This window comes from Thunnus albacares, chromosome 18, assembly GCF_914725855.1.
Source record: "Thunnus albacares chromosome 18, fThuAlb1.1, whole genome shotgun sequence".
Classification (NCBI taxonomy): domain Eukaryota; kingdom Metazoa; phylum Chordata; class Actinopteri; order Scombriformes; family Scombridae; genus Thunnus; species Thunnus albacares.
In genome coordinates this window covers 30,105,994-30,122,961 of record NC_058123.1, presented here as the reverse complement: position 1 = coordinate 30,122,961, position 16,968 = coordinate 30,105,994, and the positions used below count along the sequence as shown (strand labels likewise).

The window sequence follows — 16,968 nt, the reverse complement described above, 5'->3', positions numbered from 1 at the left end:
TCCTGTTCACTGCAGTCTAGCAATCATAGGATATAGCCTAATTCTATAAATGATAGTGTTACATGTTGAAGACCAAAACAGTTTGGTAACCTGTTATTGAGAAAGGAAGGAGATTCTGACGATTTCAAGTTATTATATACACTCAGTAGCCAGGTAGAGTCCACCTACCTAAAACTTACACAGTCTAACACAACTGCTGAAACCTTAAAACTGTCCAATTTCCATATTCAAACTGTGTGAAAATATTATGCATTTGGATTGTAAAAACATATTTTGGAAACAGTTTTGAAAATTTAGCAGGGTATATATTTTTTTCTCTTTTGACAGAAAGCTAGCAGTGCTATAGGCTAAACATATAATGAACATACAATATAATGGACACACAGAGATAGTATTGATCTCGGTCTTCTTATCTGACTGCAGGTTTGATGCCAAAGTAACTACACTCCCTAAATTATTTGTGATCTTGTTCCATTAATAAGATTTGAGTCAGAGTATTGTCGTAATATTTAGGCAAGTTTAAGTCTTCTTGGTTTCGATACATGTCCTGTTAACACAAATTGGCTAAAGTAGCTAACGTTAGTCCAAGTGTGTACCGCTCGTGTATCCAGAGTGTGAAAGACACCCCCCCGCACTCCTTATTTGGAATGTCCTAGCTCCAATTGGAAATGATCGTGCTGACTGTTAGCAGGAACTCTGGAGCTTCAAAGGCTGCATTTGAAGACCAAATGCATCTTTTCCCAAATTTGAAAGATGCAACAGATGGATCCATCACAGCTCAACCAAAAGCAGCAATGGCAGAGATTTTGAGCCAGCCTAGGCTGCTATAATTTTCAAATGTAGGACTGTTAATATGTCGCTTTATTAAGTTTTAATATTTTTTTCAGTTAAGAAAGTAACCATGTAGATTCCCAATATGTGGTCAGTTTATCCAAATAACGCCTGTTTGCAAATCTGCTCTGATGTTCTCGGAGATGTGTGGAGCCACTGGCTAGGTGAGACATTGAAAACATTAGTTTGTCTGAATGTAAAGTGAAGCTTCATGTTTTTACTGGACAGAACAAAAGCACTGCCTTTGGGGCTCTATATGTACAGATATCACTACATTTCAATAAACATAAATGTATTAAATTGAACAGATTAGTCCATATTATTTATTTTATTTTATTTTATTAAGCTACATAATAGTTTGAATTTTTGTTATAGCTACATTACAGACTGAATAACATAATGTACTGCATCTTTCTTTCAATGAGGTCATGTTTTGTGAGAAAAAAGTGTTGTAGTGTGGAGCTTTACAGTACAGTCATGTAGTTGTGTTGAAGCTGAGCTGGTGTCAGCAAGTGCGCTGCTGCAGAGAGAGGCAGAGGAGAGGAGAAGAGAGAGAGAATGGACAGGCTCTTCTCTCTACTTGAAAGATTAGTTGAAAAATAAAACATATTGAATGAATTAAAATAGAGAAACTGTACATTGTTTGCAACAGTCTTTACAACAATTTATAACATAAATAAATTACATAAGAGGTGGAATAATAGGGTGTCTGCAGGTCTTTAAAAAATATTACATTCAGTTTTATAAATGTTAGGCCTTAGAAGTTGTATTTATGTATGTGTGTTGCTGGACCTGGATGGGCTGCCATAATAATAAAATTTTAATTTCTGGCTCCATTTCTACTAGCTGTGTCCTGATTGTCAGCTTCAGCTGTCAAGGTTGCTAGGTGACATGAGCAGTGTTTTGTGAAGCAAGGGTAAGGGCGGGAGCAGCTAATGACGCAAATAGGAAATCTTCTGTAGACCAGACCGTTTCATTTAACAACACTTGGTTCAGCCTCTAAAGTCTACAAAGGACAAGCCTTTGTAGACCACGTCCTTCGAACAGTGCAGCCCCTGAAATGAGACACAGCTTGGGTTTCAAACCAGCTCCAATGCAAACCAACAGGTGACATCACAGTCATTGTGGTCACAATCATTAAATTGGAAATTATTGCTCCAATAATATGATTTGAAAATTTATAGTAGCTTTAATGTATGCCGTGTGGGTGTTGACTGACAACTGTGACTGACAGTTGTCTCATCTACTGCTCTCCCTGGCTCCAGGACTTGCATTGAATTGGACTATTGTTGCAATATTTCACTAAGTTTAATGTTACTTGATTACAGTACCTGCCCTATTAGCATAATATAGCTAAAAAAAAAACTAATGTTACCCAAGTATGCACCACTCAGCGTTCCCAGTAAGCTAGCTAGTTTCAGCTTCAGCTTCAGTCAACCGTAAACTGCAATTCTGGGCTTCAAACTAGCTCCTATGGCAAGCCATTTTAACATTTAATAACTAGATTGGACTTGCATTGCAGATATCCGTAATTCAATTCTCCCTAGTCAAAATGAACATTTCAGATATCCACAATGACATTCTTCCTGGGACAAATTACATCACTTTTGCCATTCATGTGTATTGAGCTTTCAGTTTCAGATATCCACAATTACATTTTTGATATCCAGAATGAACAGAATTATTTCTTACTAAACAAAACTCCCATTTCAGATATCTACAGTCCAATTGTTACTAGTCATCATTTTAATTTCAGGTATCCAAATTGAAAAACCATTCCAGATATTCATAATGTAGTTTTGAATATCCAAAAATACATTTTGACTGGTAAAAATGTCATTTTTGATACGTATAACTGCAATTTTACAAGGAAAAATACAATTGTGGACATCTGTATAAATATAGTAGATATCCATAATTGTGATTTTTTTCTATCCAGAATGCAGTTTTAAATATCTGAAATTGTGATTGACATAGAATCAACATAGGGTTGCAAGTTGGGTGGTGTTTGGTTTTGGCTCGCCCATTTTCAAATGGTAGCCTGGTCAAAAACTTTAATATATTACAGCAAAACAGTACACTAAAACATGTTTCTGAAAACATTTGAGGTGAGAAAAAGGCAATGCAGTAAGTGAATCTTGATTATATTTGATCAGCACTGGCTATTCTGGATATCAAAAATGCAATTGTGAATATCTGAAAATGAAAGTCCAATACACATGAATGGCAAAAGTGACGTCATTTGAAATAACAATTGTGGATAGGAAGAATGTCATTGTGGATATCTGAAATGTTTTTTTGACTAGGAGGAATTGAATTACAGATATCTGCAATACATATCAAGTCAAGCTAATAAATGATAGAACAGCCACTTATACTTTTTAAGGATTTAAAGATATCTTGAATAAATTTAATTTTGACTAGGAGAAATAAAGCTTTAGATGTCCTGAAATACAATTTCAACTATTAAGAATGTCATTGCAGATACAGATGGGTGACAAATTAAAGGAAAAATCAACATAAAGGGTCTCAGTAAGGTGTTAGGCCACCACGTGCCACCAGAACAAGTCTCTGAATTCTTCTGGAGGGATGACAGCATTCTTCCAAAAGATATTCCCTCATTTGGTGTTTTTATGATGGTGGTAGAGACTGCTGTGTAACACGTCAGTCCAAAATCTCCCATAGGTGTTCAATAGGGTTGAGATCTGGTGACTGCAAAGGCCATAGCATATGATTAACATCATTTTCATACTCATCCAACCATTCAGTGACCCCTCGTGCCCTATGGATGGGGACACTGTCATCCTGGAAGGGACCACTGCTATCAGGAAGAAATGCTTCATCATGGGATAAAGGTGATCACTCAGAACAACTTTGTATTGATTTGCAGTGACCTTTCCCTCTAAGGGGAAAAGTGGATCCAAACCATGTCAGCAAAATGCCCCCACAGCATAACAGAACCACCAGATCCCCTCACTGTACGGGTCAAGCATTCAGGCCTGTACCGTTTTTTTTGTTTGTTTGTTTTTTTTAATTTGTCACCCATCTGTATCTCTTATTGCCATTCTGACCTGTCTAGTTGTTAAATGTTAAAACAGCCACTTATATGTTTTATGGATTTTTTGATATCTTATATTTATTTTTGACAGGCAGGCTACAAACAAAGTTGTAGATATTTTGAAATACAATTTCTAATAGTACGAATGTTATTTTGGAAATCTTAAATTACCATTCTGACTAGTGAGAATACAGTTTTGAGTAGGAGAAATGCTATCTAAACTGTAATTACAGATGGGAGTGTGGTTCAATTAAATGTTAAAACAGCTTGCCATAAGCCATAAGACATCACACCTTGCTACGTCCATCTTTATGTGCAATCTATGATCACAATCAAACAGTTAGCAATTGCTCTTTTTTTAAACATAACCACACTCTTTTGAACAGTCGGGCTGTTGTGGAAACAGCTTTAATGTAATACTGATAATATATATTCTATATATATAATAATATATGTTCCATAATTGTAATACTGTAGATTAGGAAAACTACCTGTGGAAACAGGAATAACAGGAATAACAGAAATAACAGAAATAACAGCACCAACAGCGGTGGTCTATATTTATTCATAAAATAAAAATATTTCATGTGTGCAGAATCAGACTCATGAATCATGAAAACATATATCAAAAATATAGCATACAGCAGCAGAGTTGCAATGTCTCCTATAATGTCCACCGGAGCCTGAAAAAAGTATCAGGCTTTCACAAACTAGTGTTTTTTATTGCTCCTTCACGTCGGTTCTCTTCTTTCAGCAATGAACAGATTTTAGTTGTCTATTTGTGTTATTTCTATCAGTTGTAATCTGTGACAGCCAGACGCAGGTATAGATCTATAATCAGTATTGAAGCAGCAGTTGTCAGATGTCAGGTGTTTTGCTTTTAAACTTTTATCTACATATTGATAGTTGACTACTAATGAAATGGAGAAGGAGGTTGTGCTTCAACAATTGGATTCTCAGTGGAGTGCTAAACCCAAAATCCAGTAGGCATGTTCCAAAAATATTAAAAAATGGTAGCACATCTCAATTTTCTAGTCAGAGAGGACAAAATATTAACATTTCACTTGTTTATTTGGCTCACATCACATTAGAAAAATGCTTGAAAAATGTGTTTCAGCACAGAGCCTTCTTCAGAGAGTTTTAAGTATATAGGTTCAATTCAGTCATATATACAAGGGCAGAGTTAGTACACAGCTGGGAGTTGGACCCAATTATTTGGGAATCACCCTTCTCATCCCATGGTTCTAGACACAGGGACCAATCTCAAGTATACAATGAAATCTTATTTAAATCTTATAACATACAAAATGAAACTTCACAAAACACTGCTACTAACCATCGATTCCCCACTAAGAACATACACTAGATGGCAATAAAGGGACATAGAGATTACAAACAGTTTTAACCTAAAAAAAACATGCTGACAAGCTACTACTGACTACTACTATTTGAAAGTTGAAATGCTGTGTGTCACGAGTAGTCGTCATCTCCTCAAAATGATGCAGGAGTGAGCGAGTATATGTTTGGTGAATTAAATTCCTCACTCCTCACGTCTGTCTCTTGGATCCCCACTGGGAGGAGCTAAAACGCAAGGAATCAACTATCATTTTTGTTAGGGACATAAGTGTCATTTTGTAGAAATAAACAATTTAAAAATGGTTGACTTTGAATGTTAAGAGCAGGAAAAAAAATTGTTGCACACTCTGGCTCCATATGCATTTCTTTTTTTATGACATTTCATGCCTCAGGCCTTCTTCCAGATCAACAATGGCATTGCATGTTAAAACATGTCATAAAGCATCATCAGGGATTTTGTAGAATCGTCCCATATCACAATCTTTCTGGCAACAGAGTTTGTTGGTCTGTAGAGAAAATACATAGCCATGTGCTTTCCCCCTGGCACATAGTGTCACCAAACCCTTTTTTATACCTTCTAGCAAAGAGCTTCTCAAGGGGGTAACAATGTGGAAAGTTCAAGGTCTTGTATGCCTTAAACAAAGTGCTTTTCAGATTGTCTATAGTGTCTGAAACCCCCCCTTCCAATGGCAGAATTGGGGGGTTGGGGGAGGGGCATCCACCTGACCATCACCACCGCCTTAGATCAGCTAGACAAAATGTACAACGTAATAAATCACACAGTGATGTGACTACAGCAGAAATCATGATGGCAAGGCACTAGCAGACAGACAGTATTAGCGTGTTGTTTTTCCCTGCAGCAGTGGGATGGAGAGGGCATCAATTAGCCTCCAGCAGGCTCTGACCTTGAAATGGAGCACAGGCAGTGAACAGGAAGTCTCCCTGTACCACAGCCTGGAGTTACAGTTTTGTCATGAATCATTTATTGATTTTCACTTTTCAATATGATGATGATCATATATGATGAATCAAACTTTTTCTACCATCTGTGATATTCAAAAATAAAATCCTAACAACATCCATTTACTGTTGTGTTCCAAAATCATTGTGGTATAATTTAAGGGATCATTAATACTTCAGGAATAAGGAATGAATGCTAGTAATTATACATTCACTCACTGTGGAGATAAAGTAGGTTGGAATAGAACACACCTATCTGTGTAGCAATATTTCAGAGGCTTAGTCATGGCCTCTATGCTACTCTCTGCAAGTCACAACGTGTCTGCTCTCAGACAAAGTCCTGAAAACAGACACTTCCTGGCACAGCTGACAGAACACAGCATTTACTAAATCAAAGAAACAAGAAAGAAACATTCGAATCCTTTTAGTTTGTCTTTATGACAATGAAAATCACAGTTTAAGGTGTAGCAGGACTCCAGCTAGTACTCCCTGCTGATTATTATATTCTATGTCATGATGTTAGAGGCCATTTTTTGGAAAAAGGACATCCTGTCTAAAAAGAAAACTCAATCCCACTGCTTTCAGTGAACAAATGTTGGGTACTTACAGATTGTTGGGATAAAGATGTTGTTAAGTTCCTGTGTTGTCTGAGGATGCGGGGACTGCTTTGGGATGATGGGATGTTCAGCATTGAATTTCAGTGTAACAGAGGGATCAGACTGAGTCACTCGTGGAGACTGAGGCACGTACCCTCGTGTGGATGTCTCCTCCATTAAAACCTCAGGATGTCCTGGGGTTATGGTGATGGCGGTGGTCAAGGAGACAGTAGACGGAGATGAATGAGGAATTGACATAGTTAGTCCCAGCGTGGGGTCAACTGATATGATAATTGGGTCCTGTCCGATGCGTTTAGGATCTAAGTGAGTGGGTGGTTCATACTCAAAGATCTTATCCACAAAGACCCATTTGAGGCCAGCTGTGCAGAGGGCTAAGCTAAGCAGACAGGCCAGGATGGGCAGAATGCAGATTTTCTCAGAGTGCAGGCAATTGTTAATCTGTTCCATCTCTATGCACACACAGCAGGTTCCTGGCAAGGCCACAATTCCCAAAGCCCCTGAGTGCTCCCCATCACCACCGCCACCTCCCTCTGCAGTTCTATCTGTGCCCTCCTCCCCACTCTCTCCAGCTGCCTCTGTCTCCTCCGGTTTCTCCTCGGGGACTTGTCCAGTATCAACAGTAAATCCAGTGGGGGAGGCCGATCCAGGAGGAGGAGCTGGCCCTGCAGAGAAGTCCTCCATTCCCTCAGTCATCCTTTCCACGTGTTGGATCAACTATTAAGTCAGAGCATCACACAGTGGCTGTCTGCCACCAGTCTCCTCAAGTATGTTTTCCATCATGAGGCTGCAGAGTGAGAGCTGGGATTTCAGAGGGAGCTAAAAATGCTCTTCAGAGTGAGTCTAACCTCGTTAACTGTCCAGGGGGTATGTAGACAGCCTTCTGCGCACGAGGGGAAAGGAGATCCTTACTCATGCTTTCTCAAAGAAACACACTCATGAGTCTAAAAATAGAATCATCAAATTTGCTGCAGGCAAAAGCAGAAACAGATTGCTTAGAGTCCTTAAATGTTCTGCATGGTCTATCAGTGAGTGTTGGAATAGCAGCTCACTCACCTGAGCACTTGGACTGATGAGGCGGTGTTGATGTGATGGGCCGACTGCAGCTGTAATAGCTGTATTGCAGAGGACAGGACGGCCAAGCACTGCAGTGGCAGGAGGGACATGCTGTCTTGTCTGTGGAGCTCCAACCAGCTGAAAGGCTGAATCATCAGGGAGCGGCAGGTGTCCTTCCCCTCAGCACAGCCACAGAAACAGATGAGTAAGGGGAAAGAGAGAGAAAGAGAATCATAGCGAGAGGGAGGGGGTTTGCAGCAGCACAGAAGGGCAGAGAGACGGGATACTCCCCTTTTTCTTCTCTCACCCCTCCTCTCTCAGTCTTTCCTCTCCAAGTGGTAAGCAGGGCAGCCTCTGGCCTCCTCCCTCTCTGCTTCTCTTCCTGTCTGGTAGTGTGTCCGTGCTCTCTTTGCAGGCTGTTCCCAATCCCAGCACAAAGCATCCAGCTAAGCAAGTTCCCTACTTAATCCAATTAGAGTTCATGTCAGCGAATCACAGGCAGGCAAACTGCTAGCCACCTAGCCACCTCCTCCGGCACCACTCCCCATTGATTATGCTAAAGGGTGTGTTTTTTGTCAAGGGGAAGGAGCTAGGGAAGCAGACATATGATCCATCCCAAGAGGATGCAGCCATTGTGCTCTACTCTTCTCAAGTATCTGCATTCATTAGTGTTCCAACACAGATGATAATGATAATGAATAAGTCAATTGTGCTCCCGGATATACATAAATTAATTAATTAATTACTCCAAAAAAAAATGACTTTTATATATATATATATACACATATACATATATATATATATATATATATATATATATATATATATATATATATATATATATATATATATATATATATATATATATATATATATATATATATATATATATATATATATATATATATTTACATATATATGTACACACACATATATACATATATGTGTGTGTGTGTGTGTGTGTGTGTGTGTGTGTATATATATATATATATATATATATATACACATGTATGTATGTATAATGTATATATTATCATTATCAACAACCGAAGAGTGGAACCTCCAAGAACATTATTTATTTCAGGGTTGTTATGTGACACTAGAAGCAGCAGGACGCTGCTAGCTGAGCTACCAGTGCGTGCTAAGACAAAAAAATATTCCCTGAAACTTAAATGATGTATATTGTAACACTCAATACCTTATAAAAAAAAAGTCATACTTCCAAATTTGATTGTGGTATAAAATTCATCAGATATAATACAGTGTAAACTGGGGATATTTATCACAAAAATCACACTTCCTCTAATTGCATTTGAGTGTGACAGAAAGCCTAACTATTAACTCCCCAACCCCCAACCCCACCAGCTAATAGGCCGGCAGGACAAACCAAAGGCTTCTTGAGGAGCCAGAGCTTAAATAAGATGAAGACAGTCAGAAAGGTCAGGTCACCGCCACACCGAACATTGACACTGCTGTGACCCTTTCCAATCCTCAGACAGAATTAATACCAGTAATGGTATCTGTGGAAGACTTCCTGTCAAGACCCTGAATTAGGGACCTGCATATTGATTAACTTCTCAGCATTTTCACCTTCTTTAAGTACTGCTTTTCTTATGAGAAATCACTTATGACCAACCAAAGCAACCAAAGCACATGCACTAATTCCTTTTACATACTCATGCAGGGGGGAGACATAGTGCTCATGTGAAAAATTCATGGAGCTACAAAAAGTGGAAACACAAATATGTATTCAGATTAAAAAAAATAGATTTAGAGTCAGTCCAAATATAAATTTAATTAGGCATTTACTATAAAATTAACAAACATACCGGCAATGTGGTATCTTAATGGCTGCTGACATTTTCTACAATAGGAAGAAAATATATGGTTGAGTACTGGTGAAAGATTTGTGAATGTTTAGGTTAGGTCCATACCAGTGCTTCCCCTAGGTTGACTGCTTTGCCCTGGTGGAGTGGGGGTGGGGAGGTGGGGGTGGTGCGTGCCAAGCAAAAGTCAGGAGGAGACTCAGCAGCCACTCATTTCTCCATTCTCTATCTTCAAGAGCACCTTAAGGTTCCCTGGACTTACTGCATGTGAAACTGATTGAACACATGGCCTCTGCATTCTTTTTGTTATTATGATTTATGAGCCTATTTAATTAGAAGCACAATTTTTTAGCACTGAATTGTGTCTGCAGCACTCAACAATTCCTCCAAGCTTAACAGCAGAGTTTGTTTTGGTTTTTTTTGTCATTATCTTCCAAAACCCATGTTGGCTTTTTATAAATATTACTCTTATTATTCATATGAGCATAACTGATGCTACCTCTATGATTAAGTTTAGCTTAGGTTTAGGCACAAAAACAACTTGTTTTTTATGTTATGTTTTTAATTTGATGATTTTATTGGCATATTTCAGTACAGCAGCTTCTGCATATCTGAAGATGTTGTAAAAAGCTGCCTCGGTGTCCCTCTGCAGGTCTCTGTCCATCATCATTTTGTGTTGCAGTTGACAGTGTAACATCACCTACTGTAGGCTATAATATTCTCCTGCATCTAACCTCATGTCAAAGCATTCCCTCTTCATTCTGTCACAGTACAGTGATGCTCTGATATCCATAAACCTCCTCTTTGGCCTTATTCATTTCCTCTTGCCTGTCAGCTTCATCTACAGGAGCCTTCTTCCAGTATAACCAGCATTTCTCCTCCAGACATGTCCAAATCATCTCAATCTCGCCTCTGTCGCGCTGTCTCCAAACCATCCAACCTGAAGTGTCCCTCTAATATACTCATTCCCAATCATGTCCATCCTCATCACTCCTAATGAAAATCTGAGCAGCACTTGAAGCTCTGCTGTGTGAAATTCTTGTTTTGAGTCTTTCTTCATCTATACCAGGGTAATGTTGGAAGATAAATAAATAAATAAATATACTACATAAATGAAGGTTGTTTTTTTTTGTTCTTTTCATTTAGACATGAAATATATTCCATCCAAAAGGTGTATGATAAATTGTTTAGTTGTGTAGCGTGAATTAATAGCCCAATTATGTGGAAATAGCTTGTGAGGTCCTTCCCAAATAGCGTGGTCTAAAGTGACCAGCAGAGGTCCCCACGTGTTACTAAATTATTGTTCACTGGTTCACATAGTAATAGTAGTAATAAATAACTTCATAATCTATGACATTATCAAACTAATGTTCACTTTTTATAGCTATTGTTCGTTGTTGGTTAAGTTACAGCCTACACTGCAACCTTGATTCTGGACTTCATCAGTCCTAAGCCGTGACATTACATTGTGGACAAATCAATCTGCCAAAGCTGTATCGATCATTATCATATTGATTTGTAGTAGGCAGGCTTCTTAGGATATTTATTTTATCATTAACAGCGAAATAATCATAACTATATAATGTAGGTACTTTTGCACATTAGTATCCTCTGTGGTAGAGTGTACAGTCTATATGTTCCAGTTCACAAATTGAGTCACCAGGAAGAATAACTAAAAGTTATAATTTAATCACTTATCAGATCATAACTTACACATATGAGTGACAAAACTGACTCAAAACAGATTAGGAAACTAAAACAATGATCCTTCAGTGCATACCCAGAGCTAGGCAAGAAGACTTTGTCAGTGAAAATAAACAGCTTGAACTGGAATGATGTACTGTCCTCTGATGATCTGGACTATGGCTGTGATACTTTTACTCACAGAGTCAACTCTGTGAGGGACAGATTTAATGTGAGTATACAGATAAAATCTAAAAACAAAAACAGTTTACTGTGGTTTAATGAAAATTTGTGGAAATTAATGAAATCTAGAGATGTTGCACTAAGGAAGGCTTTGGCTTTGCTTGGCTTTTGCTTAATAAATTATGTTCTATCATGAAGTCTATGATTCATAAATTTAGTATACAATATGATATTGACAAACATCTAAAGAGATATCTACAGATGTGGCCAAAAATATTGGTACGCTTCCGCCTTTTTTAAAAAAACAAAATTTTCCCTGTATTAAGTTGAAATCGACAGAATTATATAGTATCCATCATTCTTTATTTCACATTGAATGTAACTGAAACTTTGCTTTTGATTCACAACTTAACATATATACAAAAAAACAAATGAAAATGGCATGGCCAAAAATATTGGCACCCTTAACTTAATATTTTGTAGCACAACCTTTGGAGGCAATAACTGCAGCCAAGCACTTTCTCTAACTCTGAATAAGGTTTCTACACTTCTCAACTGGTAGTTTGGCCCACTCTTCTTGAGCAAACCACTCCTGGGACCCTATTTTAACAATCTAAGCACACGGTCTGAAGTGCATGGCGCAAGTGCATTTAGGGTGTGTCCAAAACCATTTTGGTAGTTTAACAGCTGAAAAAATGGTCCCAGCGCCAGGCACACGGTTCAAACGGTTTGTCCTTAGTCTTAATTAATCATTGGTGTGTTTTGGGTGTAACATGCAAAAAACCAATCAGAGTGTCATCTCCCATTCCCTTTAAAAGCCAGGCGCGCTTGCGGATTGCTGGTGCATTTGCCAGATAGTAAGAAGGAGCGCTTCTCTGCAGAGGAAATGGATCTGCTTGTGCAAGTTAAAGGGCACGATGCATTACGAGCACACTGGCTCCTGCTACTTCTGGACAGTCCAGTAGCCAGCCCCAGACCACTAGTTTAAGATCCAGTTTATTAATTTATTGCAAATGTATTTTCGTTTGTTTTTTGAAAAGGTTAATTTCTTAATTACTGCTTTTGTTCTCTTTAAAATTGTTTTGCTCAGTCATGGAGTAACAGGTAAAATCAGCAGAGTTTTAATTGCTGGAAGTATGGAAACCTAATTACTGTAATCTCAAAAATGGTAAAGTATATTTGTTAAATATTGTTCAAAAATGAAATCATTAATTTTACGCATGTAAAGAATCATCAACACAGTTGTCAGGATTAATCATTGTTTCTTGACAGACACCCTCATCCTGACAGGGCTGTTTAAATACCTCTGTGTAATGCCACGATTCGGTCAAATAATTACATAGTTTCATCCGTCATTACTGTGACTACCTAATTCTGATAAATAGTAGGACTAACCATTATGATGTGACCATATTTTTTAAATCTCATTTTAAGACCAACACACCCATGGGTGCTCAGATGGGCGCAAGTGGATTTGCTATTTAAACAACATGGGCACTGGATGGGAAAATGACAACTGCATCAGTCTTAAACTAACAAAGACACTTGTGTTGAGCTTGGCACCACTTTGTGCTGGGTGTAAGATGGGGCCCCAGTTCTCTCAGGCTTGATGGGTGTCGTCTCCCAACTACAAGTTTCAGCTCTTTCCACATATGTTCAATGGGATTCAGATCAGGATATAGCAGGCCACTTCAAAACGGTCCAGCATTTTCTTCTCATCCACTCTTGGGTGCTTTTTGATGTATGTTTGGGGTCATTATCCTGCTGGAAGATCCATGACCTGTGACAAGACACAGCTTTCTGACACTGGGCTGTATGTTTCACTCCAAAATGCCTTAATAGTCTTCTAATTTCATTGTGCCCTGCACAGATTCTAGGCACCCAGTGCCTAAGGCAGCAAAGCAACCCGAAAGTAATGCTTGCCTATTACCTCTTTTCTAATGTCTTCAGACCACTCTCTAGTTTTCCTTCTGTTTTCCATGTTCAATCTGATGTACACAAAAGTGGCACAAAACAGCAGTCATTTTCTCCTTTAAGCTGGCTGAATGAGTGATTATAAGATTGAAAACACGTGATACTAATCAAAACACAATAGTCTGCTAAATCAGTTATTTCTTACAACTTCTAAAGGGTACCAATTATTTTGTCCAGGCTATTTTAGAATGTCTTGGTAGAATAACCAAGAATTCAGTTATTTTCACAATGTTTTTGTTTTGTGCCACTGCAAACCAAACATTAATGAGAAAATATCTTTTAATTTCAACACTGTTCAGGGCGAATGGTGCATTATTTTAAGAAAATGTAAGGGTACCAATAATTTTGGCCACATCTGTATAGGGTGAGTATTGGCAAAATGGGACACTTTCTGAAAATATACTTTCTGAAATAATTTACATGATCATCCCAATGTCTTAACCCCTAACATGTTACCATTCTAAATAGCTTAGACCTATTCTATACAACACAAAAGAAAAAATAAGGAATTATTAAAGAAAAGATGGATGACACCTTTTCAAACACAAGGTGTGCCGAGACCATTTCTTTTAGCCACTATTGGCAAAATGATAACCTAATACTTCGATGTAAAAAAGGTGAAATGAAAGCAATTTTTGATATTTCACTGATAATCTTTAACTAGCCATACAATGGCAATGTATTAAAACAATTGAGATACTTTTGTGAAATGATTAAGCAATTTGGAAACTTCAGCTTTTCCGCAATTCATGTTATGTAATGCAAGCTACATGTTCAAAAATCATTCAGATGTAAAGTTATCAATTCATTTTTCAATTAAGATTAAAAAAAAACAAATGAAGAACTCTATATTTAAAGCATTTACACTTCATAACCTTACATTTATTAAAAAGTTAAGACCAACAAATTGTAGTGGTTAGTGTGTGTGAGAGAGAGTGGGGGGGACAACACTCAGCCTTCCCAATTTATGACAAACTCTGAACAGCCATATTCCTCTTCACCTTCAATTACTCCATAGTCTATTCCACATGGCTCATTTTCAATGTTGTATCTTCGAACATGTGGGGACCTCTGCTGGTCACTTAAGACAACACTATTTGGGAAGGACCACACATGCAATTTCCCATGTATATAATTAATTAGACTATTGATTCACGCGACGCAACTAAATAATATATCACACTTTTTTGGATGCAAAAGATATTTCATGTCTAAATGAAAAGAACAAAACAAAAAAGATCTTTATTTATGTAGTCTGTTTATTTATTTATCTTTTAATGTTACCCTGGTATAGATCCTATGCTTGCATAATGTTACAGGCCATTCTATCCTCTTGGCTTTTATTTTGATATATTTCCTTTTATTTCTGTGTCACTATCTGCTTTTCTTCATTCTTCAGTTCAAAAAGGAAAAATGAAAAACGGAAATTGCAAAAAAACAAAATTGGACCATTTTTTAAATTTGGTTTTCTCTTTTTTGATTCTGACAACAAAAAAGGCAAAACAGCTCTGTTTTTCTGTTTCCCTGTTTTTGGCTAAAAATAAAAAACAAATTATCTGATGACACCCAGACCCACCTCCTCATGAACAGGTGACATTCATGAGGCTGAAATGAGTGATTTAATATAAGTTTGTGAAGTTAAGAGAGTTTGTTTAATCTGAATTGGAATAGTTGTATGAGCAAACCTCACAGAAAAAACTCTCACAATGATTGTTTTCAAACTTCTTGTCTTTAGTGTGCTTTTGTCTGCTGAATTACAGGGAGAGTCTATGAGCTGGCTGGTGCACAACATACAGCTACTGTATGTGATCAGTTTAAATTCAGTTTATTACAACCAGACCAACCCTTATTTTTTTATAGTTTTGTCCATCATTTCTACCGATAATAACATTATACTCTGCAAATCAATAGCTGACATTCAGTAAATTTACCATTATCTTTCGTTTTCTTTTCTAAATATGTTTGTTTCCAACCTGTCTGATCGTCTGACTGCTCATTTCTTGAACAGTTGGATTTCTTTTTAGTGATGTCATCCTTTCCAGATCTTCACTATTAACTCAGAGTACAATGTTATTAATGATAATAGTAATGAACAACACTTTGTAAAGACCCCAGTATATAAAACCAGAATGATCCTTTTGATTGAAAGCAAACACAAAACTACAGTTCTCATAATCTGATATGAAGGTTTATTTTCACGCACATATTCCCTTTGTCTATCCTTTCATTAGTAAAATACAGCATATTGGGCACAATCACTAGAAAATAGGAATCATGTAAACATGTTGTCAAACATGTAAATCAACACTGCTCATAAAAAAAGACTGTGCCAAAAGTTTTGTCAAAAATATGCACAGAACACGGCTGTCTTCAAAACATACAAACAGTTTACATAATCACAAAGTTAGTAAAATAATTCCCTGGTGTCAGCAACACACAACTGTATATGATCATAAAATCCAGCTGTAAAGCCTAACATGTAACAAATTTTAAGTTCACTCAAAATTGTAGATTTAATGTTCGACTGAGATGCTGTTTGAATCTGAATAAAAACAGACCTTTAACACAATAGCTGAAGAATATGCTCCCTCGCAATGCTGACCTACTATTCCAAATCTTCCTGACAGTTTGCAAGTAATGTTACCATGAGTGAGACAGAGTTGGGCAGGACTGGGATCAGTGGGCAGGAATAATCAACAGTATCATGTAGGAAATTATCTCCAAGAAAGATTTTATCATAAAAATACCATTGGCTAGATGGCAGGAAGAAAATAAAAAGATAATGTTATCAAACTGGTACAATAGTTTTCTGTTATTCCCCTTAAATGTGAACTTTTTCAAAGTACAACTATCATTTTTATTACAGTAAGTGTGTGATATTTAATCATATACCACAGCCACAGACAATAAATCTGAGTGCCTGGAGGCTGCAGTGGTTTCTTATTTTGGTAGCCATGATATCAGTGGGATGATACACAATGCACAGTTATGAACAATAATGCACTCCATATTCTACATCTAATTTCAGAGATTCCTATCTGAAATCTCCATCACATCTTTTAGTCTTGCCTGTGAATGGTTAAGGGCGTCTGTGTCTGATTGCTGCTCTACATGAAGAATTGGGCTAGCAGGTTGGCCATGCCAAGCATGATCAGGAAACTGTGGAAGAGGGCTGACGGCCAGCGGAGCTCCCCCTGCCGTCTCAGGGAGATCATGTGGACTAACGCAGGAAAGACAAACACTAAAGCCAAGCCACATGTTGCTCCAGAAAACCTGCGAGGGAACACAGAGTTAACATCAGTACAGAACATTCAGTACAGCATCACAACAGGTCACCCAGTGCAGGAACATGGCAAACCACTTCAACCATGAAACACTTGAGTTTAGATTATGTTGTTACATGAAGAATGAACTTCATTTCTCAATC

General features: G+C 37.6%; 2 protein-coding genes across 5 annotated transcripts in view; both read right to left on the bottom strand.

The window, feature by feature from the left end:
- Window positions 1-8,369, bottom strand: part of LOC122968890 (pro-neuregulin-3, membrane-bound isoform-like) — a 30,349-nt gene extending 21,980 nt beyond the window's left edge. Inside the window, exon 1 of the mRNA XM_044334407.1 lies at window positions 6,813-8,369. Coding sequence (XP_044190342.1) covers window positions 6,813-7,515 — 703 coding nt within the window. The 5' untranslated portion in view covers window positions 7,516-8,369. The remainder of the gene's footprint in view (window positions 1-6,812) is intronic.
- A 7,344-nt stretch (window positions 8,370-15,713) lies between these two features.
- slc38a9 (solute carrier family 38 member 9) overlaps window positions 15,714-16,968 on the bottom strand; it is a 46,895-nt gene continuing 45,640 nt past the window's right edge. For 3 of the 4 annotated variants that reach the window (XM_044333746.1, XM_044333745.1, XM_044333744.1), the window contains one exon: window positions 15,714-16,814. In XM_044333746.1, the coding sequence (XP_044189681.1) occupies window positions 16,649-16,814 (166 nt within the window). In that variant the 3' untranslated portion in view covers window positions 15,714-16,648. The remainder of the gene's footprint in view (window positions 16,815-16,968) is intronic. The other variant, XR_006398828.1, reaches the window with a different exon arrangement.